Source organism: Callospermophilus lateralis, chromosome 20 (genome assembly GCF_048772815.1).
Source record: "Callospermophilus lateralis isolate mCalLat2 chromosome 20, mCalLat2.hap1, whole genome shotgun sequence".
NCBI classification, from domain to species: Eukaryota; Metazoa; Chordata; class Mammalia; order Rodentia; family Sciuridae; genus Callospermophilus; species Callospermophilus lateralis.
In genome coordinates this window covers 3787956-3814724 of record NC_135324.1, presented here as the reverse complement: position 1 = coordinate 3814724, position 26769 = coordinate 3787956, and the positions used below count along the sequence as shown (strand labels likewise).

The following is a 26769-nucleotide window of genomic DNA, read 5'->3' as shown; positions in this document are numbered from 1 at the left end:
GACTCACACTCTTTCCCATAACTATACCTTTGGGGCCGGGTATACGTAGAACAATATCCAGCATGTGCACGTCACTTAGTAAATATTGTCATCATCATCATTAAAATGGAACTATTAATCAAGTTTCCCAAAGGATTAAATAATGACAGTGCTTTTGATAAATGGTAGAGCATACAGGCAGGTCTTTGCCACTATAATTCTTTTTCTTTGTAGTACTAGGGATTGAACTTGGGGACTCTTGACCACTGAGCCACATCCCCAGCCCTATTTTGTATTTTATTTAGAGACAGGGTCTCACTGAGTTGCTTAGCACCTTGTTTTTTGCTGAGGGTGGCTTTGAACTTGCGATCCTCCTGCCTCCACCTCCAGAGCTGCTGGGGGCCACTATAATTCTTTAAACTATCAAAAGAACAGCAGTGACCCATACATCAAGATATTCCAGATTCACAAACTACAGTCTACATGGCTGCTGCTTTTCGGAGCAAATGAAATGGTGACTTTTTTTTTTTTTTTTTTAAGCAAATAAATTGGATTTGGCAAACGATCAAATGACAGGTAAAAATCATGGTGGTTTAATTAAATGTTCATTTCCTGGGCCCCAAACATGGTCCTGGCTGTACTGCTTCTGCAATCTATATGACTGAGCTCTGTGTGGTCCCAGATATCCAACAGGGTCTTCTCAGTCCCAAAGTCCTGGTTATGGGGACCCAGGGCCATTTGCATCTGTTCCAAAACACAAAAGGGCGACCACAAGGGATCCTGCCAACCCAGTTCCTCCTCAGCACTGCAGGGGGGTCAAGTCGCCTTGTCATTTATAAATGCTGCAGATGTCCCTTACATTTGGACACGTTCACTGGGCACCTCCCACCTCCCGTTCTCCTCATTCCAGGTCTTCATTCGCACGTGGCTCTACGCCAGGTCTGGCGACATCCTACTGTCCCTAGGTCTCAGGGACTTTCTCTCCATTGAATTTACTTGGGGTGAAGTTGGGGGCTAAAGACTCCTTGGCGACCCAATTCTTTCCACTCATCGGTGAAGACCCAAAGTACCACGGGTCTCCGTTTCCCCATCTGGACAACCGAGGGGAGGGCACCGGCTGGCTTTAAGGCGTCGCCGGTGTGAACCGGGAACGTCTGATCCGCGAGTCCAATTCCTCCCCACGCCCACGTTGGGTCGGCGCCTGCGCAGAAGCCAGCGACTCCCGCGCTGCCGAGCCGCTTTGTCTCCGCCCCCTTCGAGCGCTCGGCGCTCTACCGGCGTGTCCCAGCCTGACTTCCGGTTGGGGCGCCGCCGCAGGCGCGCTTGCCGAGCGCCGAGCAGCCGATGGAGATGGCGGCCGGGATTCTGTGAGGGGGGACCTCCGAGGCCCAGAGCCCGGGCCTGGGAACAAGACGGGCCTAGGGTGCCTGCGAGAGCCCGGCGGGGTACTGAAGGGGCTGGGCTCGGCTTGCGGGCGGGGGTGGGCTCGGCTGGGGAACGGAGACGGGCCGGGCAGCGCGGGTGTGCGGGGTCTGCGGTGGCGGTGGGTGTGACGTCCGCGGCGGGCGCCGTGGTTTTCGGGCCGTGAGTCCCGCCGGGGGGATGGCGGGGCTCGGGGCGGCGGTGCGGGTTCCCGGGCTTGTGCAGGGGTGCCGGGGGCGGGGGTGGCCGTCCCCCGAGCGGTCGGCGTGGTTCTCCGGTGGCGGGATGCGGCCGAGGCGTTGGGGTGGCACCTCGGCGGTGCGTGGCGTTGTCGCGTCTGCCCCACGACCGTGAGTGTTCCGCGACGTGTGTGTGGAGGCGACGTGTGGATGCGCGGTCGTGTGGAGCTCGGGGCTTCAGGTGGTGTGCGCCCGTGAGTCCTGGCGCCCGGGGCTGGGGCTGTGGGGACAGGGGGACGCTGGCGCAGGACATGAAGTTGCAGGAGAGGAAAGTTTTATTATTATTATTATTATTATTATTATTAATGCTTTAGCAGGGATCGAACCCAGGGGCGCTCTACCACGGAGCTGCATTCCCCAGCTCTTTTTATTCATCTATTATTATTATTATTATTATTATTATTATTATTATTTATTATCTGGAGACAGGGTCTCTCGCCCCGTTGTCCCGTTGCCCAGGCTGACCTTGAACTTGCGCATCCTCTTGCCTCAGTCTCCCGCATCTGGCTCCTCCGCGCCTTGCATTTGCATTTTACGTAATTTAGGATATAAGGGGCTTGCCTCTGCGGTCTTTGGTGGCTTTGGACAATTTCTCTGGGGTGCATAGGCAGTTGCATGATTTTAGGGTTGATTTATGCATCCCCTCGTGAAGATGCATTCTGCTTTGTCGTGCAGGGGCCAGGCCCTGCGCTGTGCCCCTGGGGGAAAAACCTAGCCTCCATAGATTTTTCAGGCTTGTGTTATTCAGTCAGTTTACATCTGATCGTAAAGTCGAGGTAAATGCTGGGAAGGAGAGGTGCACCCCCCTGATGGGTCCGTCCCTTGAGTTAGAGGCGTTACTTTGAGGAAGAGAGGTTTGGGCTGGGCTGTGAAAGGTGTGGATGTGGCCCGGGTGGAGGGCCAGGGTGGAGTGCCCTTGGCGTTGGCTTTGTGGTTGTTAGGGATGATTGCTCATGGCGTGGGAAGGAAGGAGCTGTCAGTAGCTCGGGCATCTGGTGTTTCACCACCTGGGGAGGGAACAGGTTAGACCTGGACTGCTCTTAAAAACCCTGTATGTAGTCACTAGGGTTTTTAACCAGAAGGAAAGAATAGGGACCTGGTGTGTGTGTGTGTGTGTGTGTGTGTGTGTGTGTGTGTATGTGTGTGTGTGTCTGTCCTATTCTGAGCTCCTGCCACCCTTCAGCTTTGAGGATCCATGCAGTCCCCTCCTCCATGGCCCTCTACAGTCATCTATAGGAGGGTCACACATATTCCTTCCTCTGTATTGTGGTTTAGGGCTCCAGGTTCTTGGACCAGAGAGTTTTCAGCTTTATGAAATGGTTCTGTTTGAATTCTCTTTGTGGCTGGGAGTGTTTCTGAGGTGATCATTGAAAGTGACTTTGCTATGACCCAATAAATTAAAAAAAAATGTAACTTATTAAGCCCTGATCTGTTGGAGCACCACATCCTCTTATTTTTGAAATAGTGAGAACATTAACCTTGCTGTCCAGATGCTACTTGCTGGTATTAAATGTAGGATGCTCATTGGAGACAGTGTTCTGCAAATAAAAATCAAAAAATAAGTTTTCTCCTTCCCCTCCCCATTCTGCTCTTCCTCTTCCTCCTTTTTTTTTTTTTTTTTTCCTCCCCCTTAAGGGACAGGGTGTTTCTGTGTTTCCCAGGCTGCCCTAAATTCCTGGGTTTGCAATTCTCCTGCCTCAGCTCCCTAACTGGCTGGAACTACAGGCACACATGCTGTGCTTGGCTGGTCTTTCTTTTTCATCACTCGACTTCTAATGTTCTTCCTCAAGCTAAGGCTGAGATTTTTGTGGGTTTGGGTTTTGGTTTTGGTTTTGGTGTGGGAGAGCGAACCCAGGACGCTTTACCACTGAGCCACATCCTGAGCCCTTTTTATATTTTATTTATAGACAGCGTCTCGCTGAGTTGCTTAGGCCCTTGCCAAGTTGCTGAGGCTGGCTTTGAATTCCCAATCCTCCTGCCTCAGCCTCCCAAGCTGCTGGGATGACAGGCTACTTTTTAAATTTGGAGACAGGGTCTTGCTAAGTTGTTGCAGCTGACCTTGAATTTGTAATCTTCCTGCTTCAATGTCCCAAGTCACCCTGATTACAGGCTCTGCCACTGCACCTGCTTGTTTTTGTTTCTTTGTGGCAGATACTGTATCTTTTTCATCTTGGCATTCTGAACATGTGTGCCTTGGAGTATGGAGCTCAATATCTGTGGTTAAATAAATTATCAAGGAAAAAGGGTTAAATGAAAGCTTGTTGATAAGTACTTAAGACATTTCCTCAGTGGCTACAGTGGCCTAGAATTGATGAGGTGGGACCATTTGGAATGAGTTTTAAGAGAAGGGCCTTGGTGTCAGCTCTGCTTATCATTGGAAATCCACTTCCCCCTTTATTGAGTTCCTAGCGTCCTGTGATCTCATATCTTGGGTTTTGTGACTTGGTTTTAGGATTTGAGAAACAGTTTCTTTTTGTAAATTTGTGCAGAACAAACATGAAGTACCCTTGTTGAACTGTGAAGAGAACAAAAAAAAAAAACACCCTCTTGATTGCTGCTAATTTGCCTGACTTAGCTTTTCCCCTCTTCTTTCCTCTTAGGGCACCTCCTGCTCCACAGAGGAAGCCTCATCCAGGGCCAGGATGCGTCCCTGTCACCCATGTGCTGCTTGGTTAAGCTAATGCTGCAGGAGCCCTGGTCCCTTGGAAGGAATCACGCCACCTGTTGGCATGAGACTTCTGCCTTCCTGGAGTTGAGAGGGGCACGGCCATGGCTTCTCTGGACGACCCAGGGGAAGTGAGGGAGGGCTTCCTCTGCCCTCTGTGCCTGAAGGACCTGCAGTCTTTCTATCAGCTTCAGTCACATTACGAAGAAGAGCACTCGGGGGAGGACCGAGACGTCAGAGGGCAAATTAAAAGTAAGAGGCGAGGACCTTGCTTGTTGCTTTCTGTCAGTGAGCGATTTCACTCATGGGAAGTGTTCAGGGGCTTCCGTGTTGCCACCAGGGTATGACGATAATGAGAGTAGCAAACGGGCATCTCGTGCTTGTCATGTGCCAGGCATTGTTCAGAGTCTCCTGTGTATTTATTTTATTAATCCTCCCAGTATCTGTGTGCTTATGAGCCTCATTTTGTTGAAGAGAATACCAGACACAGAGAGGTTAGGAACTTTGCCTAAAGTCACACAGTGAAGCAGAGCCTAGCTTGGAATCTAATAAATATAATCACTGTGATTTGTCTTTTGCTAGATTATTTTAGTCACCCAACCCCCAGCCTAAGGGGGTTTAGACAGAAATGTTTTTCCTTTGCTGTGAAAGTGGAGACTTGTTATGTACCATTTGTCTGTCACAAATTTGAGCCTTCTTGCCATCCTTCCTTCCTCAATTGGACCTTGCCCTCTGCAGCCCAGGAAAAAGAAGGTCATAGTTGAAAAGCAAAGAGAAACAACTCCCCAAAATTAAACTTTGGTTTTGAGTTTCCATTGGCTCAGGTCATAGAGAGTTAGTGAAAGAATTTTTCAAAGCTAATTTTGGCTATCCACATGTTTATTATATTTCCTGGACTTCAGGTTCTAACCCCAAATAAGTTGCTGCTCCTTTGGAACTCAGCCTCCTAGGGACTTCCTATTCGGCTTACTTGCTTCTCACACCTGAGGCCGTGAGATTTTAAAAGTCTGAATGCAGTATTCATAATCTTTCTTTGGTAGAGAGAAAGGAGTGATCCTAGGTGGGATATGTGAATCATATACCACTTGTAATCAAATTTTTGCCCCTGGAGTTCCACTCCAGATCTTACTTTTCAGTTAAGGAAAAAAAAAATTGCTGAAAACATTAATAGTTACAATTTCTGAGTTGGGGACGTGACTTGGTGGTTGAGTGCAATCTAGTAGCTCAGGAGGCTGAGGCAGAAGGGTCCGAAGTTCGAGACCAGCTTCAGCAACTTACTGATACCCTGTCTCAAAATAAAAAACAGAAAGGCTGGGGATGTGGCTCAGTGGTTAAGTGCCCCTTGGTTCAATCCCTGGTACCCAAACAAACAAACAATAAACTTCTGCCCAAAAATATGACAAAATGATTTCTAAATCCTAAGGGCTTTGATTATCAAGGTTACTCCTGGCTGTACAGGCAGCAGAGCCATAACTATAAGGAGGAATAAAAACAAAAACAGACCACACTCTGCTTTATAGTTTTCAGAGTGTCTGCCACAAAAATTATTATTTTATTTGACTCTCCCAACAACCAACAGGAAGGTGGTGGTTCTCATTTTACAGATAGTAAGTGAGGCACAGAGATGTTCAGTAACTTGATGAAGGTCACACAGGAATTGGCATAGCTAGGTCTGGAACCCAGATCTTCTGTCTTAAGTCTACTGCTGCTCTTTCCTCAGGGTATCACTGATAATGAAATACCCTGTATTCTAATGACAGTATGTATTGCAACTTCCAGCAAAAGAAAACAGGAACAAAGCCCCCAAGACCTAATTATGTAAGTTTTCTTTGGGCAACTGAAGGACTTCCATGGTTTTCAGTAAGTTTCTAGTGTTAGTGTCCTCCATACTGATTCACATACCATGATATTTCCAAGACTGGTTACGTCAGTTTGTAGAGAGGTTAGAGAATGTCCTCAGATTCCTGAGGTGACCCACTTTTAGAGAAAAAATGTTTTAAGATTATTTAAGGAGTAACAGATATGGAATCTGGGGAATGCTACATAGATTGGAAATTTTGTTCCTTGTGAACGGAAACTTAAAGATAACATCCTCTTGGGGACCCGGGGCTGTAGATCAGTGGTAAAGTGCTTACTTAGCGTAAGTGGGGCCCTGGGTTCCATTCCCAGCCCCATAAGAGAAAAATAAAAGAAAAAAGATCTCTTGGTTTTTTTCCCTCCTCCATTTCTACTTTCAGGGTACTCAGAGGTTGAGTTGAGCATTCCCGTGGCACTAATGATCATCCCTTAAGTCAAAAAGTAATTCTTATATCACCGATGTATTTGTTTTGGATTCAGGAGAGGAAAGTTTTAAAGATTGGCATCCAAGATTTTTTGAAAAGCCCTTTCAAAAGTAGGCCGTTTCTCTATTTTGCCTATTGATCCTCTGACATTTTATGGAGTTTATATTTTAAGTCAAGTAGAAAAAGCCAGAAGAACAAACATGGGTGTAAGGTTTTGGAGGCAGGTTTATTATTATTATTATTATTATTATTATTATTATTTAAAGAGAGAGAGAGAGAGAGAGAGAATTTTTAATATTTATTTTTTAGTTCTCGGCGGACACAACATCTTTGTTTGTATGTGGTGCTGAGGATCGAACCTGGGCCGCACGCATGCCAAGCGAGCGCGCTACCGCTTGAGCCACATCCCCAGCCCCTATTGTTATTTTCATTTTAAGATAAACTAGACATTCCTAAAACATGTCTCTGGGTTTGAGCCCCAAACCTGGTTCACCTTCAGCGCATTTAGTAGATAGAAGAAAAGGCAGTTGAAAATCACCTGGAGCTTCTTCTTTGGTTTTAAAACATGGATGGGTTTGTTCTTAGCTGGCCCCTTTGGAAGGGTCACGCCACTCCAGGAGGGTTGCCAGGCAGTTTTCCTGTGTTTCCAGATGGTTCAGGGCCTGTTGAGCTCACGCAGTTCAGCCTGGTTTGCAGAAGTGAAGTGTTGTTTGCTGACTCCAGTTTCCTGTCCGCTGGGCCATTTGTTCACATCGGACAGTTTCCTCTCCCCTGTTAGAAAGATGACTGCATGTTCAAGGGTGTCTTGAGTTCTTGTATTTTTCCGGTTGGAAAAAGCAATCTCAGGGGGTCTGATCATCGAGGAATTTGCTTATGGGTTCCACCTCCTAACGAAGACACCTGTCTTCACTACTAACTCCTCCGTGTCTGTTTACCAAGACTTTTGGAAAGCTTTGGAGGTGTTTTTAGTATTATTCAAGTGACAGAACACTTCAGAGTCATGAGAACTGCATGCAGCATTGATCTATTAAGTGTCCAAGTAATGATGTCATTTGTATCATCTGATTTTTTTTTTTTTTTTTTTTGGTGGCACCAAGAACTGAACCCAGGGCCTCACATGCGCTAGGCAAGCCCTCTACCAGTGGCAGAAGGGCCAGCAGTCACCCAAGATTTAAGAATATTAGTGAAAGAACAACTTAGACCTGAAGGATTCTTCTTTCTTCCTGCTAGTGAATTGTTCAGTTCTAACAAGTGGGCCTCGCGCCTCACACAGGCCGCAGCGACCCTGTTCTGAGAGGCAGACTCGGTGTCCTTACTGGCTGGGGAGGGCTGGCCTCTGGTTTCAGAAAGGTGACATGTCCCCTCCCAGCCCTGCTGCCTTTGAGCTCTGTGACCCTGGGTGTAGCAGGTCCTCCCCACGCCATGGACACAAACTGCCACAGAGTAGTCACACCTGGTGCATCCAAGGGCCCAGTCCAGAAAGGGCTCATTTTCTCTTCTTACCCAGCTGCTTCTCTTGTGTTCTGCTCTAGGTGTTATGTCTATTTCTTGAAGCTTTTTGGAAATATTCTCACATATGCATTCACCATGTGGGAGGACAGAAGTGGGAAGGAAGGCCGCTCCGCCCAGTTACCCGACAGGGCTGTTGTTGGGTGGTGTCCTATCTTGGAGAATTGTCCCTCAGGGATCCCTGGGGAGGACCAATGAGTACTGAAGAATGGGACTTTGAAGAAACTTAGGGACTGGGAGGACGGCTCAGTGGCAGGCTGCTGAACTTGGCCTGCACCAGGCCACGGGTTCCATCCACAGCACTGTGAACAAATAAAAACTGTAATTGAGAGTTTTTATACGTTTTTTACGTGTGTAAGTCAACGTTTTGAAAAATGTCAATAATTACCACCCAGTGAAGACAGGAAAACACCCCTTCCAACAGCCTGGTTCCTCATCACGTGAGATTTCACCACTCCTACTGTCGGACCTCAGGTGTCCAAGGTGGTGAGCTCTAGGTGAGCCCTCCCGTGGCTCTCGTGGGCCAGCGTCGTGCTGGTGCTGAGCAGGCGTGGTTGGATGCTGGCTGCGTTTCCTCTGGGGTCCAGATATCTCTCGTGCATTTTCAACAAGGATGACTACTCTGTTAGCTTTGGCCTTGGGATCCCCCTTGGCTCTTCTCTGGGTGCGCCTCGTGGGTTCACTTGTCTTGTCTGTTCCATTCTCAAGGTTTCATGCAGAAGGCCAAGAAAGCAAAGAACAAGCTGTTGAAACGAGAAGGGGACGAGCGAGCAGACTCCGGAACCCAAGGATATGAGTCGTTCAGCTATGGAGGGGTCGATCCCTACATGTGGGAGCCCCAGGAGCTTGGTAAGAACCCATCCATCTGTCCGTCCTTCACCCATCCACTCGTAGCACCTGCTATGTTCTCCGTAAGGTTTGAGGCCGTGGAGGCATCAGCAAACCAGAAGGGTAATCATTTTGGGGGTGCATGGGATGAAGACATTCTTCAATTTCTTGTGATGGTCACACAGCTCTGGGTATATACTAAAAAAAAAAAATGGAATACCCGACATGAATTTTTTAAAAAAAATATTTTTTAGTTGTAGCTGGACACAATACCTTTATTTTATTTATTTATATGTGGTGCTGAGGATCAAACTCAAGGCCTTGCATGTGCTAGATGAGTGCTCTCCCATTGAGCCCCAGCCCCTGACACAGTGAATTTTATGTATGTAAATTATATCTCAATACAGCAGGTACCAAAAGGATCATGCAGCAAACACTCTGATTTCTCATGTGTTTTAACTGTTGAAGGACAGTGATCACTAATACAATAAAATATTTTCTGTCCCAGAACAGGATATCGATTCCTTCATAGTGCTTTGTTTTATTTTCATTTTCATGATCCTGGTCACCTTTCACAAAAGCCCAGAGAGGTGGAGTGGGTGAAGATGCTCATTCCCGTTTACAGATAAGGAAACTGAGGCTCTAAGAGAGGAAGAGATATCTCCCCAGGGTCGGGTACTGTGTCCCTATAGTGCCTCTATAGATGTGTCTTTTTGGATGAGGAAAGACCTTGAACCATGCTGTCCAACTTGATAACCACTAGCCACAGCTGGCTATTTAAATTTAAATAAATTAAACTGAAATAAAATCAAAAGTTGCTTCTTCAACCGCACACGAACCACATTTCAAGTGTTTGTCTGTGGTTACAGGCTACCATATTGGAGAGTGGAAATGTTTTCATTGCAAGAGAAAATTGCTTTAAAAATAGTATACAGAGCTGGGCACAGTAGTGGTCCATGCCTGTAATCCCAGCTACTCAGGAGGCTGATGCAGGAGGATGGCAAGTTCAAGGCCAGCCTGGGCAACTCAGCAAGACCTTGTCTCTAAGTAAAATTTTAAAAGGGGCTAGGGCCAGGCTCAATGATGCACACCTGTGATCCCAGCAGCTCAGGAGGCTGAGGCAGGAGGATTGCAAGTTCAAAGCCAGCCTCAGCAGTTTAGTGAGGGCTTAAGCAACTCAGCAAGACTCTGTCTCTTCATATAAGAAGGGCGGGGATGTGGCTCAGTGGTTAAGCACCCCTGGATTCAATCTTTGGCAACAAAAATTAATAAATAAATATATATATATATATAAATGTATTTCAGTTATGGAATACTTGCTTCATGTGGCAAGGCCCTGGGTTTGATCCCCAATACAGAAAACAAAAACCCTAAACAAAAAACCTGTACATGTGTAATGATGAGTTATATATGAAAGTCAGCTAGAATCATGCAGGAGAAATTCCAGGCACATGAATTCTTATTAGCTTTGTGATACCTTCTTTCATGCTGGTGTCCGATTACCAGGATAGTTTTCTGATTAACTTACTTGTTTCAACAACTAAAGGAAGTCACAAATTGTGGAGGTCAAAGGCATGACAAATTTTAGAAGTTAATATTTATAGCTACTGCCAAGAATTCTAATCTAAAATGCATTTAGATGCTAAAGTATAAGGGAAGGGAAGAAAAGACGGGTCTGGTTAGAGTATAGCCTGTGGGGCTTTTGGTCAAAGGACACAACAGGTCACACAGGAACAATACATTCAAGAGATCTGTCTGTAGTCCACATGGGAACTATGATTAATAAAAATGTATTCTCTTGCCGGGAGCAGTGGTGCACGCCTGTCTTCCCTGTGACTTGGGAGGCTGAGGCAGGAGGATTGCAAGTTGGAGCCCAGCCTCAGCACTGTAGTGAGACCCTGGGGATACAGCTCAGTGGTAGAGTGCCCTGAGTTCTATCTCCTGTACCACCATAAAAAAACAACAATCACCTGTAATGGTACTGCCCTTTTTAAATTAACAAACATTCATGTGGCAGTCCATATTCTAAGGATTTTATACATTTGAACTCACTTAATTTCTGTAACAACCCCGTGAAGTAGATCCTGTTGTTATGCCAGCTTTACAGATGAGTCCTCTGAGTTTCAGGGAGGTGCGGGACTCGGCCCAGGCTCATGCAGCATGGAGCAGAGTTGCAGCTCGAGCCCCGGGGTCCCAGCTCTCGTTTGCTCTTGTCTCAGGCCTCATGCTATAGGAACTTTACAGCTTCCAAGGGTACAGCTAACATCTTAGCAAATTTCTTCCCATTTACTTTAATTCTTGTCAAAATTAAAAATCCTAGAGTTCAAATTCAAATCCTCGAATTTTGACTTGCTTTTGCTGTTCACTGAGGCTGCGCAGGGAGGCAGAGAGACTCTCGGAGAAGGTATAGGTCATTTCTCTCCCTTTTCCCCCAGGTGCTGTGAGGAGCCATCTTTCTGACTTCAAAAAACATCGAGCTGCCAGAATCGACCACTACGTTGTTGAAGTCAATAAATTAATAATCAGGTTAGAGAAGGTAAATTTTGTTGTTCTGAAACACTTTTTTTCTGCAAGTACAAATTTTCTGGGGACGAGGCCCACATTTCTGTACCCTGTCGTACGTGACATACATCTGATACAGGCAGAGAAGTGGCTGTCCCAAGAGGTGCAGAGGACATGGGACAGTTCTAGCCGAGGCTGGCTTTCCTGCAGGGAGTGGCCTAGGCTGACAGACTCTCATGCACCCACTTCCTGTTCCCACCTTTGAAGCCCACTCGGCTGCCAGGAAGCCTTCCTTTCCTGGGGTCCCGAGCACAGTCACTCAGTGCAGCATAATGGGTGTCATCTGGTGGGGAACAGAAAGGCAGCTACCAGGGCTGTGATTGTGTGGTGGGCCTGGTGGCCACCACAGGCACAGTTCTTCATGTGGACGTCGTAGGTCAGAGCTATGTGGCCACCTTGGATTCTCCACAAGGAATGGAGAATCAGGAGCCCCTATTGCTCTCAGTAGCTGCCCAGCCCCATCCGTGTCCACCCTGGTTATTGCTCAAATGGGACAAAGAAGAGACCGGAAGAGGGTCATGGGCAGGGTCGCACCTTCTAGATGTGAATTGAGAACTGCATCATGTGCTGAATGGCTGTCGTGACTTTGGGGCTAGGGATGACCCACGAGACTTGAGCATTGCAGACGTGACTTGAGCCTGATGTGCTGGTGGGGCGGGTGGGGAGTGTGTGCATCACCTGGTTGATTCCGCCTGGCCCTGTTTTCTCTGCTCAGCTCACTGCATTCGACAGAATGAACACGGAGTCGGCCAAGATTCGAGGTAAGGGACATTATGCGTTCTTTGTGTTCCTTTGTTCTCCCTGACCAGATCTGTCTTTGAAATGCTGTGCTTTTCTTCTTTTTTGTTCTCCCCAAAGCAATAGAAAAGTCTGTGGTGCCTTGGGTCAATGACCAGGATGTCCCTTTCTGTCCAGACTGTGGGAGTAAGTTCAGCATCCGGAACCGCCGTCACCACTGCCGCCTCTGCGGGTCGATTATGTGCAAGAAGTGCATGGAGCTCATCAGCCTTCCCTTTGCAAGTATGTGACGTGGGGGAAGGCCCCGGGCGCTCGTGTGCTGCTGGGACCAGCTTATTCACTAGTCACCACCAGGGCCATGGGGCCTGTTTGTTTAGTGGCCCATGAGCTCTTCCTGTGTCTATTTACTGAGTCCCCAGTGCCCTCTGTGTTGCTGGCCAGGGGTCCAGTAGTCTGTAACAGAGCAACTTTTTTATAAAGGATCAGGTAGGAACCGGGCACAGTGGCACAGGCCTGTAATCACAGCTACTTGGGAGGCTGAGGCAGGAGGATCTGAAATTGGAGGCCGACTTAGGCAATTTTCTGAGACCCTGTCTCAAAAAATAAAAAGGACTGGGGACATTCCTTAGTGGCAGAGAACTGGCATACACAAGGCCCTGGGTTCTGTCTTTGGTGTCACATAAAGTTCCTGAAGACCATCTTGGCTGGTGCTGTGCCGTGTGGGGTGATTGGCACCCCTGGAGGCTCCGCTGCCTGTGCGCACTGTTGGCCATGGTGTCCACAGGGCAGAAGCCGAGGCCTCCTCCCTCCAGCTGTCATCCCCACCAGACCCACTTGGCCTTGACCTTTCCCCTCCCTGTGGTACTAGCCCCTTCTCCCACCTGGAGCTGCCCCAGGACACTTGCTCTTCTTCCCTTGGGCTCAATTAACCAGCCCTTCTTGGTAGCTGCAGCGGGTGGCCCTGCTGCTGGGTCAGGGCTCAAGCAAAAGACACAGTGTCTACTTGCAAAGGGTCGCAGATCGCCAGGGCAGGCCATGGAACAGGGACAGCTGTTACACTTGGAGGAAGGTCCTCCATGGCGGGGAAGGGGTCCTGGGCGGGGGATGGTTGGCTGCTGCGGGGTCACCACGCCTGTCCTCTGTGGTTCACAGACAAGCTCACCAGCGCCAGCAAGGACTCCCTGAGCACCCACACCAGCCCCAGCCAGTCCCCCAACAGTGTCCACGGCTCGCGCCGGGGCAGCCTCAGCAGCCTGAGCAGTGTGAGCTCGGTGATGGACGAGAAGGACGATGAGCGCATCCGCTGCTGCGGGCACTGCAAGGACACGCTGCTCAAGAGGGAGCAGCAGATGGACGAGAAGGAGCACACGCCCACCGTCGTGAAGCTCTACGAGGTGACCGCGGGCAGCGCAGCGCTCGGCCACGCACAGGCCCGGGGTTCTAGAGAATGCTCTGGAAGTCGTGCCCTGACTCATCTTGACTTCCTGCTGAGGGGTCATGTAGGATTTCCCAGCTAGGGCCCTGGGCGGGTCGGTCACCCGGGCGTGTTGCAACCAACCCATCCGCCACCTGTGGCTGCCCATGGGAAAGCAGGAGGGTGGTGGTCCAAGGGCAGGGCAGGCAGTGGTGGCCAGATTCTGTGGGGGAGGCAGAAGCTGGAACTCTAGAAGCAGCGGGGGCCTCAGCTGGGGGCTTCAGACCTGGCTGATTGAGTTTGCAGGTTTTTAGGGTTGGTTGGTTTACTGCCCAGTGATTGAAAGTGTCCCCTTCCAAGTCCTTTCAAATGCCCCAGCTCTGGCCACCACCAGATCTCAGAATGTCCTTAGCAGAGGCCCACTTGAATGGGAGATAGCATGGGTGGAAACATCTGGGAGGGAGACCGGCCAGCCTCCTGTGGCCAGCTGAGACCTGCGTGCTGAGGAGGACGAGCCAGTGGGGGTGCGGCGGGGAGGGAAGGGGACAGGAGCTCAGCCTGGCAGAGGAAGCTGCGTGTGCAAAACTCTAGCAGGGGCACAGCTTATTTTTGTCTAATGATGGTGGAAGTGTCCCTGTTAGCAGTTCTGAAGGTCACAGGGCTGTTTCCTGGAGTCACCCTGTACATCCTCAAGCTACTGGAAGTGGTGTTACCCGAACCCAGCGCTGAGCCGTGGACGCAGCGTCCTCTGCCTGTGTGCGGACTCCATGATCTTTTGTCTTTTTTCAAACAGCCACTGGGCTTTTTGCTCCTGTTTCGGGGAACACCGTGGCAGCACCCTGTGCTGGGGTCTGGCCGCTGCTGGGCGTCGCCTACCAGAGCCCACACATAGCCGCTCCCTCTGTGCCGTCTTGCTAGGCACCTGGTTTGTGCCCTGGAAGCCTGGCTTCACTCCAAAAACAGCTGGTCAAAAACTGCACCCTCTTTCCTCCCTGTGAGATTTTTTTTCTGCTTGGAAAGTAAGTCTGTGAATGAGGAAATTGGTGACCATAAGGTCTTTTTTTTTTTTGGATGCTTGGGAACAAACCCAGGACTTGGCACATGCTAAGTCAAAGTCCTCGTTTTGAAAAGTGAGCATTTTGCATCCACCTCTGTTGATGGCAGTCTGGCTTCCAAGGTGGGGGTGGTGGATCTTGAGACCAGCGCTCACCTCTTCTCTTTTGTCCTTAGAAATTACGGCTCTGCATGGAGAAGGTCGACCAGAAGGCCCCCGAGTACATCAGGATGGCGGCTTCACTAAAGTAAGCCTCCCCTACCCGCTCTCAGTGGCACCCGTCTTCTGTCCTTCTAGTCAGTTCTAAAGCAACGGAAAACGGCAAGCTCTCTCTTGTGTTTTTGGCTTTTTGGTGCTGGGGATGGAGCCCAGGGTTGGGTAAGCACTAAGTATGCGCAGTACTCTGCCCCCAAATGGAAATCTTGACTGACTGTGGCCTTGTTCTTCTGTGGCGAGCTACGAGAGATCCTCCTGCTGCGTTTCTGTGGGCACATGTTTCCATCACGGGAGCTCTGTATTAGGCACAGGCTTGTGTAGGTGACCCAGCCCTTCTGGTGGAGCAGGTTTGGGAGTGGCTTTGGAGGACAGGCAGCACTGCTGAGGGCAGGGCCTGGAGCAGGTATTGGCCGACTAGCCCCCCCGGCCACATCTAGCCCAACACCTGTTTCTTTTTTCTAAATTAAGATGTTCACCCAGTGAACTTCACTACTTTAATGTTTAGCACTTTCACTAAGCTGTGCAGCCACCATCACTGTCCTAACTGGTTTCCTTGCTCTAACAAGAAGCCCTGCACCCTTGTAGTCAGCCCCTCTCCCCAGCAACCACCCATCTGCTTTCTGGCTCTGTGGATTTGTCTTTTTTTGGTGCTGTGTATTGAACCCAGGGCCTTGTGCATGCAAGACAAGCACTCTACCAACAGAGCTATGTCCCCAGCCCGACTGGTCTGTTTTTGACATTTCATAGAGGTAGGATCACAGACGTACAGTCTTTTGTGTCTGGCTTTTACAGGGTGCAGAGCTTTCACGATTCACTCATGGGATGGTGTGGATCAGTAATCCGCTTCTTTTGTGTGAAGGCAGTGTGGGTAGACCACATTTATTTATCCCATTGATCTTCTTTTCCACTCTTAACTGTCAAGAATAATGCACGTACAGGTTCTTTTTCTTTTGATGCTTGGGAACAAACCCAGGACTTGGCACACGCTAAGCACTTCTCTTCCACTAAGCTGTATCCCAGGTTTTTTTTTTTTTTCAAACTGGAACCCACAGAGTGCTTTACCACTGAACTGTATCCCCACCCTTTTTTTATTTTTTATTTTAAAACAGGACCTTGCTAAGTTGCTGATCAAATTTGTGATCAGACTTGTTATCAAACTTGTGATCCGGGCGGAGGCTTTAGCTCAGTGGTAGTGCACTTGCCTGACGTGTGTGGCACTGGGTTCAATTCTCAGCACCACTTATAAATAAATAAAATTTAAAAAAAATCAAAAAAACCTTGTGATCGACTTCTGATCCTCCTGTGGCTGGGCTACAGCCGTGCTCCAGCACACCCAGCCGCAGCTCCTATTTAAAAATTGGTTTTGAGCGGGGTCTCACTGTGCTGCCCAGGTTGACCTTGGGCCCCTGAACTCAAACACTCCTCCTGTCCCGCCTCCCAGGTAGCTGGGACTATAGGCGCGCTGCCCTGCCTGACACCCACTGGGTTTATGGTAACTGTGTTTAACATTTTGAGGAGTTGTCAGGCTGTTTTCCAAAGTGACTGCACCAGCTTACATTCCCATGGTCACAGATGAGGCTCTCAGTTTCTCCACAGTCTTGCCCACCTTGTTGTTGCCCCCTGTTTTTATAAATAAAGTTTTATTGAACCTCAGCCTTGCCCATTTGTTTGATGACAGTGTGTAGCGACGCACTGGGTGGCCTGTAAACAAAGTGTGCATGCCCTGGCCCCTCCTTGCTTAAGGTGCTGCTCCTCAGGGCTCGTGTGGGGGCTGGCCTCTGAGGTGCTGCCCCTGGAATCAGGTTCCAGAAGCTTCCCAGCCTGCAGGAGCAGTTGAGGTCATGATATGCAGAATTTGCCCACCTGCCCCATTTGGGCTCCTGCATGCAGTACAGAGGCACCTCGTTTAGAACAGTCATGTTTTCATTTGGATGTTTACTGTAGCAATATTTGACAGTGTTCCCCAAATACAAAGAGTTCGAGTGTGGCTTTCCCTCCTGATGTCTGTGGCCATGTTCAATAAGCCTGTTGTGTGGGTCTCACCTGTAAAGAAAGTAAACTTGAAGCCACGGACGGTGATATGTGCCTGTGGTCCCAGCTACTTGGCAGAAGGAGGAGGATCACTTGAGCCCGGGAGTTTGAAGCAGCCTGGGCAGTGCAGCGGGACCCACCTCAGAAATCAAAAGCAAAAAAAAAAAAGGAAAAAGGAATTTTTCCACTGTGGTCCATAGGAATTTCCTGACATTGGAGTCTGCAAATGTCCTATTTAGGAAATAGGAGAGGCTAGCCTGGCTGGTTTGTGCAAGAAACATCCCTTCCCTTGTGTTTCTTGTCTCTTACTGACTGCTGCTGATGTAGGGCTCTCCTGCCGTTCCCTGCTCTTCCCTCCTGTCTCCAGCTACAGGGCAGAAGAGGTGGGCAAGGAGAGGAGGCTGGGGGACACTAGGTGGTGGAGGGCTTGCCCAGCAGGCATGAGGCCTTGGGGTGGAGTCCCCAGCACTGATTGCCTCCCCCCCCCAAAAAAAAAGTGGGGAGACAAAAAAAAGAGGTAGGAAAATCACTGTAGGGTCTCCAGGCCTTTATAATTTTTTAAAAAATTTTTTCTATTTTTTGGTTCTGGGAATCCACCCCAGCCAGGACCTTGAGTTTGCTAAGCAAGTGTTCTGCCATTGAACCACACTCACCCTGGGTAGCCCAATCCTAGTCATTAGAGGTCTGCTTCTTCTTTTTTTTTTTTTTTTTTTGATGCTGGGGATTGAATCCAGGGGCACTTTACCACTGAGAAACATCCCCATCCTCTTTTTTTTATTTTTATTTTTAGATTTGAGACAGCATCTCACTAAGTTGCTGAGGCTGGCCTTGAACTTGAGATCCTCCTGCCCTAGTTTCCTGTGTCACTGGGGTTACAGGTGTGCTAAGGGGTGATGGCCAGTGTCTCGTTGCGGAGGTTCTTCCTGCTGAGGAGGGTGGAAGCCACCTGAGAAATTAAAGTCTAGAATAATTAGTGAAGAACAGAAGATAAAGAGTCAGAAATATATTTTCAAAAACGGAGCCTCTGCTAGGGTTAGTCCACACATGAGTTGGAGCTAGACAAAAGAAATTGGCTCTGCTGGTTTATGTAAGGGGGTCCATCAAAGGTGGGGTGTAAGGTTTCAAGGGCGGAGTCTTGCTTGGTGATGTTTTGCAGTCCACAGGTTGATGGGCATCTTGGCAGGTCACACGCATCTCCGGTGCTGTGTGGGACCTGGCAGAGCGGAATAGGAGTTCACAGTGCGCCAGGGCAGTCTGATACAGAGGAGATGTCCCCCGGAGGTTCTCAGACCCCAGATGGTGCTCCTCACTCGGGTGTGATGCGTGGGCCAGTGGCTGGCTCGTGGCAGTGGGTGCCGCTCCTCCCTGCATCTAGCTGGAAGGGGAGGAAACCCTATTTCCTGGGACCTCTCGGCTGCCATTGTCCTCCTCCTGCCCCCTCCCCTCCATCTGCACCTCCTGGATCTGCCTTCCTCTCTCTGTCCTGGTCCTAGAGCACTGGTTCTAAAGGGCACCAGGCAGGGGCACATTTTCTTCTCCACCTGCAATTTCCTGAGGAGTGGATTCAGTTAGTGGAGGGTCCTGCCCTCCCCAGGGGCAGGTAGGAGGCACCCAACTGATGTTGGTAGCCACGTCTGATGAGCCCTACATAGAGGGCCTTAGCCTGGAGCATCTGTCTCCTGCTCCTTTCCCTCCTGGAACCTGCTGGAACGTATCCCACACTGCCCCGTCGCCCACTGGTTACAAACAGAGCAGGGCTGACCTTCCACGAGAACAGCAGGAGAGCGACTTCCTGGTCTTTGAGTTGGCACTCAGCACTGTCCTGGTGACCTTGTTATGCAAGGAACTCATCTACCTCTGTCCTGTGACTTTTTACCTTGTGCCTCAGACGCGATTGTGGGCTCAGGAGCCTTCCTGGCCTGCGCCCGTAGCTGAGCAGTCTCAGAGGTCTGTTCTTAAGGCCTTGAAGTCCCTTCGCTCGCTCGCCCAGGAGGTGTTTCCTGAGCCCAGCGCTGTGCTGGGAGTGCAGCAGTGAACAGGGGAGACGGCGCCTGCTCTCCCCAGCTTCCTTTCCCTGAGAGCACACACCATCACCAAGGGACCAGTGATGGAGACATGATAGGATTGACACCTTAGGAAGCAGCTTCAGGCTTGGGCCAGCCTTGTGATCTTCCATGACTCAAAGATGTCCAGACAAAGCCCTCGTCCAGACCTCTGGAGGCCGAGCTGGGCCCCAGAGTCTTGGTGCCTTTGGCACTTGTACATTGAAAAGCAGTTCTGGTCTGTTAGTGCGTCCCAAGAATGCTACAGTACGCCCAGCACACCCTTCGAGAGCATGAACCCTGTCCTTGTGAGACCTCCAGACTTGAAAACCCTTCTATTCTACGTTGTCCAGATAGTGAAACATCAAACTTTCTCTGATTTTTTTTTTTTTTGCCCCCAGCGCCGGGGAGACCACCTACAGCCTGGAACATGCTAGTGACCTTCGAATTGAAGTGCAAAAAGTATATGAGCTAATAGATGCCTTAAGGTAAGGACCCTTAGATAAACCAGCTCCTTGAGGTGTGGGGATTACAGGGAGGAGAAATCACTGTCCTTCCAACATGTATGATCTGCTACATAAACGGCAGATCCCTGTACAAAATATCAATGCTGTCCCATTTAAACATCATTAAGAACTTTCAGACAGCAACAGGAGGGCATTAAACCTGGTCCCTTTAAGTGTCAGGCTCTGTGCAGTTGCTCAGGTTGCTCACCTGTGCGGCTGGGTCTACTTATGAGTTCAGTCCCTGAGCTGCATCTGGGGTCTTGTGTACAAAGGGGAGGAAACGGGCTTCCACACATCTTCCCAACAAGAAAGCCAGGTTAGTGCCAGATGCTTTCCACACCTGTTTCTGAGACTGGCTGCACTGTTACATTGCTGTTCTCGTTCCGTTTCAGTAAGAAGATCTTGACCTTAGGCTTGAACCAGGACCCTCCCCCACACCCGAACACTTTGCGGCTGCAGAGGATGATCCGGTGCTCAGCCACGCTGTTTGTGCAGGTAAAGTCCTCCCGGGGCAGCAGGAGTGCCATGCAGACTCCCCCAGAAGGCACATCTGTGCCCGTGGCTGGCTTCTTTTCTGTTTACATGTTTATTATTTTTTACAATTATGAATGCATCATACCACATTTCAGAGAAAAGTAAAATACTTTTAATCCTATGTCCCCAGTGTCAGCACTCATCATTCCGGTAGATTTGTTTTTTTCTTCTTTGCATTTTCTACAAACGGAGTTAGTGCATATTTGCAAATTGGTGGCTTCTGGTTTTCATCACTGAATGTTTAGATCCTGAGCACTTTTTTACATAAAGCTCCAACAGCTGTCATGGGAAGAGGTGTGTGGGGTGTGTTTTCTCACTATAGTGCTGAGAGTTTAGTCTTTCTCCTTTGATTACTGAGTGACTCTATTCAGCAATAGAATACTCAGTACCAGGCAGTATTCTAGGTGCTGGGGTCCTGTAGTAAAAAGGGGGACACCCATTCTTGCTGTCATAAAGCTGATATTCTAGAAGGGGGGACCAATAATAAAGAGCTAAAAATACACGATCTATCGAAGGGCCACGGGCTCACCTGGGGATCGCTTTTTTCCCAAAAGGGTTTAAGTGTAAAATTGTCTGTGTCCCCTGCAGGAGAAGTTGCTGGGCTTGATGTCACTGCCAACCAAAGAGCAGTTTGAGGAACTGAAGAAGAAGAGGAAGCAGGAATTGGAGAGGAAGAGGGCCATGGAGAGACAGGTGCGCAGGGCCGGGCCCAGGCCGCACCTCCTGCTGCAGCCCGGTGGGCCCCGGGAGGTCCTGCAGGTCACATTGTGTTGGAACATCTTGCTTCTCTTGTTTTCTGCCCTGTTCCAGCCTCACACTGATCTGTGGAAACCAGAATAATTCTTTTTCTTGCCAGGTCCTAGTTTCCTCTGAGCAGTTTGGTTACTGTCTCATGCCTACACCGCCCTCTGGTAGGGCTGCAGGGGATCAAGACATCAGGAGGTTCCCAACCTTGGAGTCTGCAAGTAGCTAGTGCAGTGCACACACCTGTAGTCCCAACTGCTCAGGTTTGCAGCTAGCCTGGGCAACTTAGCCAGACCCTGTCCCAAAATGAAACTTTTTTTTTTTTAGTACTGAGGATTGAATCCAGGAGCACTTAACCACCGAGCCACATCCCCAGCCCTTTTTCATATTTTATTTTGAGACAGGGTCTTGTTGAGTTGCTCAGGACCTTGCTGAATTGCTGAGGCTGGCCTTGAACTCATGATCCTCCTGCCTCAGCCTCCCAAGCCACTGGGATTACAGGTGTAGGCCAGCGTGCTTGGCTCAAAATGAAATTTTCAAAAAGGGCTGGGGTGTGGCTTAGAGCACTTGCCTACCTCAAGTGCAATGAGCACTCGGTGAGATTCCAACTTGTAGTTGAGGTTCACAGCCCTTGGTGGTCAGGGTCAGGGTCAGGGTCAGGGTCAGGGTGTGTGGCCGGGGAAGCTAAGATGGAGAGACTCCTGCCCCTTCACTTATCATCAGTCGTTACTTTATTTTTGAAAACCAAACACCTGACTCAAGCGGTTGGGTATCTTAGTTCTGGGAGGGAACTGGAGTGTTGCAGGGACCACAGCTGTGCAGGTGGCCACTGACCTGGCGACCGTGGGTGGTGACCCTGTGCCTTGGTGTCTCCGCAGGCTGCCCTGGAGTCGCAGCGACGGCTGGAGGGGAGGCAGAGTGGCCTGGCATCCCGCGCGGCCAACGGGGAGGTGGCATCTCTCCGCAGAGGCCCCGCCCCCTTGAGGAAGGCCGAGGGCTGGCTCCCGCTGTCGGAGGGCCAGGGACAGAGTGAGGACCCGGACCCGCTGCTGCAGCAGATCCACAACATCACGTCGTTCATCAGGCAGGCCAAGGCCGCGGGCCGCGCCGACGAGGTGCGCACGCTGCAGGAGAACCTGCGGCAGCTGCAGGACGAGTACGACCAGCAGCAGACGGAGAAGGCCGTGGAGCTGTCGCGGAAGCAGGCCGAGGAGGAGGACCTGCAGCGCGAGCAGCTGCAGATGCTCAGGGAGCGGGAGTGGGAGCGCGAGCGCGAGCAGGTCCAGGCCGCCGCGCTGCACCCGCGGACGCCCTTCCACCTGGAGGCCTCCCGGGGGCCGCGCACCCACCTTGCCCACGCCCTGGACCTCGGCTCATTCCCCGTTCAGAGCGCCACCATCCCCGAGACCCCTTCCCCCAGCTTATTAGCTCGAGCTCCCGTCCACCCGGCCTCCGGGTCCCCGGCCCTGGGCCAGGACGTCCTCCCCCAGACCACTGTGTCACAGCAAAATGACGTGCCTTCCCTGAACCCCTTCGACGAGGAAGACCTCTGCAGCCCCACCGAAGAGGGCGCGGTCAGCCCCGCTGCTGAAGAGGCCGCCCGCCGCCCTTCGGCCCCGGTCCCCAAAGAGTACAACCCTTTTGAGGACGACGACGAGCAGGAGGCCGAGCCCGGGAATCCCTTCACTGGCCCCGACGGCGCGGCGCCCAACCCCTTCGAGGACGAAGAGGACCGGCCCCACCTGAGGTCTGCAAGCCCCCCTGCCCCTGGCAACCCCTTCCGGGAGCCCGTGAGCACCAACCCCTTCGAGGACAGCGACAGTGGCCCCGAGGCGGAGGCGCCCATCGAGGAGGAGCTGCTGCTGCAGCAGATCGACAACATCAAGGCCTACATCTTCGACGCCAAGCAGTGCGGCCGCCTGGACGAGGTGGAGGTGCTGACCCAGAACCTGCGCGAGCTCAAGTGCACCCTGGCCAAGCAGAAGGGGGGCCCCGACTGACAGGGGTGCGGGGCGGGGCCTGCTGTGCTGTGCCCTGGGAGGGGTCGCCACCACCAGGAACGGGAAGGGGCCACACTAGCAAAGCTGCAGTCACTTGCCGGCTTCCCCACATTTTTTTTTTTTTTTTAATTGGGGGTTCCCCCTTTGGAAAGGGACTTCACATTTTTACTACCGGGTTTTAAGTCACGCTGCTGACTGGGGCCAGGGCAGAAATGGCTGCCGTGTGCCTCTGGGGTCTGTTCCCAGCCGCCCAGTCCCAGTCATTGTGCAGTATTATGGGGTGGCCTTGTGCAGGGCGCCCCTTTAATGAGTTCCGCAGCGTTGTACTCAGCTATGGCAGAAGTCCTCCTGTTAGGCTTTGGGTTCCGTTTCACCTGTGGCTTCCTCAGCACGATGCTCAGAGTCTCCTACCTGTGTAGTTGAGGGGGACCCAGAGAGCCCAGCACCTCAGTTTATGACAAGGGTTTAACCCTTGTCATAAAACTGTCCTATGTCCAGGACACCTATAAAAACTGGAGCAGTTTTTATGGGTGTTCTGCATATAAGAGGATGATGCACATGGGTTAAGGAAGCAAAGCTCCTCCCAGGGCTAGGGTGTCTGTGAACTTGACCCTGAGCGCGGTAGGAACCAGGAGCAGCCGGCTTTCTGATATTAGCATTGTTGGGGAGAAGAGCTTCTCCAGATGTTGCTGTGATGGCACCGTGGTCTGTGCCCAGGGACCTCCCTCCGGAGCTTTGGCTGGTGACTCTGATCGGGACTCAGCGTATGTCTCAGGAATCAGAGGTCAAGAAGCTTCTGTGCAGCAGCATCAGGAGAGGAGAAGCTGCCCTGGGTCACAGGACAAACTGACTTCCAAGGCTGCTCCTCCGCCCTCCTCCTCTAGCTCACCCTCCCCGGGCACTGGTAGACGTCGTTTTACCATTTTAGTATTAAGACACTGCAATGTTTGAAGAGGCACAGCCCAGGATCATTCCACAAGTGGCCTCATTGAGGCCAGAAGAGAACACTGACCGACTGGTATCATGATAGCCCAGTGCTGGGCAGGGCCTCTGCAATTCCACTTGTTAGTTCATGAACAGTAACTCACCACTAGTCACTTTATACCCTTTAACGAACTCTGGGTCAAGCGCCCGTGGGCTCCTGGTGTAACAGCTGAAATCCATTTGTTGCACGCAGGTGAAGACCCCTCTAGACAAGGCGAGTACAGAGTCCCGAGAGGCGTGAACACCTGTGTCCCTTCTGCTCCTCTCTCTAGCACCTGCTGGGATTTTTGACTATAAGAAAAAGTCCTGTAGAGGGTTGTAGGAATGAGGGGCAGTGGGGTGTGGAGGCCGCTGTGCCTTGGGCTTCTGCTCCTGAGGGCTGTAGGTGGGCTCCTAACACCAGCCCCTTGCCACGGGCTCTTCTGGGAAGTGTGCGGCTGGCATCTAAGATGTCGCCCGCTGCAGGCCCCTTTTCTTCTCCAAGTCCTTGATGCTGTCACTCTGGGACTCTGGAGATGGTCAGCAGGCGCCTCCCTGTGATTTCTGTCTGATTGAAGAGGAGAAGGTTCTGCACTGAGGGAAGCGAACTGCTGCTTCCTCTCAAGTTGCTTTTCTTAGGAGAATGTCTCTTAGTTAGCTGGTAATTTCAATGAAAACTGATTCCCCAAATCTTCCCTGAGATCAACCCCAGGTAACAATAAGTAAGCAAGCGTAGTGAGAAACGCAAGTTTTTAAAAACTAGAATAAAACCAACTCACGGAATATACTAAACCCAACTAAAATCAGAGTCCTCGGGTCTCGCGAGATTCTTCCATGCTTATCTTCCAGTGAGTTCTTCCATGGCCAGGGTCTCCTGGAAACCAGACAGGACAGGAGCCAGAGCTCTCTGTCCCCTGGATAGAATCATTTCCCAGAATCCATGCTAGCCGAAGGATCGATTTCAGAGCGGGGCTGACGTCAGGAGAGCTGGCCCCTGAATTCTAACTCCAATGTCAAGTTCTTACCTCATGTGACTGTCTCGCCGCCCTTCAGAGCACACAACTCCCTCTGGTCCACGAACAGCCAAGTTCTCCCTGCGGCACTGGCAGATCTCCTATCTTAGATCACGGTCATAGTGAAAGAGACTTCCGGGACTGAGGCGTCTAGTGAAGCTGGCTTCCCCTCACACGCCTTGTCCCTGTTTCCCTGTCTAATACACAAAGGACACTTGCTCATTTCATTTGCGATTCAATGTAGCTTTGCCGTCCAGACACTAAAATGTACCTCTGAGTCCTCGCAAGCCATGCAGAAGGTTGGACGTCGGCCTAGTTAGTTGATGGGACTGAAGTGGGAAGTTGGCCTCTTCATCAGGTTGCAGACTGGAGTAGCAGACTGTGCTGGTCAGCTGATGAGGTAGTCCGAGGTGGTTTATGTGCATGTGCTACTCTGGGGCCTTGGAACCTTTTTTAAACAATAAAATAACAGCTATTCATGGTCGGGGGTGTGAGTGTGTATGTATGTTCACTGGGTGCCTCCAGTGAGGCTCGCCACAAAACACCCACCTTTCTCAATGTCTGTCCCAACTCCCTGTTACCTGTCTGAAGGCCTCTGGACAAAAATCAAGGTCACTGGGCTCTGAGCAGGGGATAGATACCAGTTCCATTTCTGCTTTACCCCAGGTGACCAGCAGTACTGAGCCACTTCACACCAGCACTGTCCCCATTTCACACTGGAAGAAAGTGAGGCCCGAAGGTGGGGAGACCTGTACCTACCACTGTGCTAGGCACTCCACTGCATGTCCTCACCTCCCTGCTTGCCAGCAGGCCCGAGTGTCCATGTGGCAGGTGGAGAGAGGGTGGCCTGGCGTGGGTCACACCACCCGTGTGGAAGGAGTGTTGAAACCCAGCCCTCCTCCTCTGCCCTCAGTGGAGGAGTCTGAGGTGGCTCAGGGATGGGGACAGATGGGGGATATGGGGGGTGCTCAGCTATCTTGCCATTCCTGGTGTTGATTTCCGGAAAGGAGTAGATTTAGTGAGTCAGTTTTCATTGGGATTACCAGTTAAGTAAAAGACGGATTCCCATAAGAAAAGCAATTATGATATCAACATTCTGTAGGTGCAGAGAACCACCTCCTTTTCAGAGAGAAATGGCAGAAACGGGCAATGGGGAAAGAGGTTGGGTGCTCCCGGGCCTCGAAACTCAGACCTCCCCAGCACCTATGTGGACTGCTCAATGAGAGGATGATTAGTGCTCACTGTGGGCCACGTGAACCCCAAGTATATGGCATGGATTACCTCCATCTTCCCAAGCGCCCAGTTAATAGGTGAAGAAATGAATGGGGGGGGGTATATTTAAACTTGCTTAACACTGTTCTGCTGAACCCAGGGCCTCACACGTGCTAAACAAGCACTCTACCATTTTAGCTACACCTGCAGCCCTCTTTAAAATTCTTTTGACGCAGGGGGGGGTCTCAATAAGTTGCCCAGGATGACCTCGAACTTATGATCCTCTTGCCTCAGCCTCTCCAGTAGCTGGCAAAAGTATCCTTCACAAGATTCGCCAGGTCCCAAACCACTCTTTTTTTTTCCTTTGGCAAATCAGCTTGTTTTTAATTTGAAAATGGTGTACTTTGAACTTTTTTCCTCCTAGGTGTTGGGGGGGGGGGGGGCGCTCTACCACTGAGCCACATCCCCAGCCCTTTTTATTTTGAGACAAGTCCTCGCCAAATTGCCCAGACTGGCCTCTAACTTGCGATCCTCCTGCCCCAGCCTCTCTAGTCGCTGGGATTACCACTGCGCCGGGCTCCAACTCTTCATTTCAAAACTGAAGATTTTGAGAGAGAAAAATGGGTTGATTTGGGGGCTGAATAGCAAGCTCTCAGTTGACTTGGCAGCGGTACCAGGTGTATTGATTTATTTCCTATGGTAGAGCTCGAGCCTATTTAAAAATATTTTCCCGTGGGCGGGTGGGGAATTGACTAATTGACAGAACGTGAAAATGCAAAAGCTCCCAGGTGGCGGTGGCTATCAGAGCCGCTCACG

The 26769-nt window shown here is 50.5% G+C and overlaps 1 protein-coding gene across 3 annotated transcripts; it reads left to right on the top strand.

Annotated features, from left to right (window-relative positions):
• Positions 1-1320: 1320 nt before the first annotated feature.
• Positions 1321-25224, top strand: Rbsn (rabenosyn, RAB effector). 3 transcript variants are annotated; one of them, XM_077106210.1, is made up of 12 exons: positions 1321-1424; positions 4241-4557; positions 8805-8945; positions 11360-11460; positions 12202-12247; positions 12402-12506; positions 13377-13618; positions 14869-14939; positions 19383-19469; positions 19880-19982; positions 20610-20714; positions 21644-25224. In XM_077106210.1, the coding sequence occupies exons 2-12, from the start codon at positions 4410-4412 to the stop codon at positions 22763-22765; spliced, it is 2271 nt and encodes a 756-aa protein (XP_076962325.1). In that variant the 5' UTR covers positions 1321-1424; positions 4241-4409; the 3' UTR covers positions 22766-25224. The 3 variants fall into 3 exon arrangements, with proteins under 3 accessions (XP_076962325.1, XP_076962324.1, XP_076962326.1); XM_077106209.1 differs by having other exon boundaries at positions 12345-12506; XM_077106211.1 differs by lacking the exons at positions 1321-1424; positions 4241-4557; positions 8805-8945 and having other exon boundaries at positions 11364-11450; positions 12345-12506.
• The last annotated feature ends 1545 nt before the right edge of the window (positions 25225-26769 follow it).

Bases quoted from the DNA above. Each gene is read 5' to 3' on its own strand.
- Rbsn (XM_077106209.1), top strand. From the start codon at position 4,410: ATGGCTTCTCTGGACGACCCAGGGGAAGTGAGGGAGGGCTTCCTCTGC. The intron at 4,558-8,804 runs GTAAGAGGCGAG...TCCATTCTCAAG, and splicing joins CGTCAGAGGGCAAATTAAAA to GTTTCATGCAGAAGGCCAAG. The intron at 19,470-19,879 runs GTAAGGACCCTT...GTTCCGTTTCAG, and splicing joins GAGCTAATAGATGCCTTAAG to TAAGAAGATCTTGACCTTAG.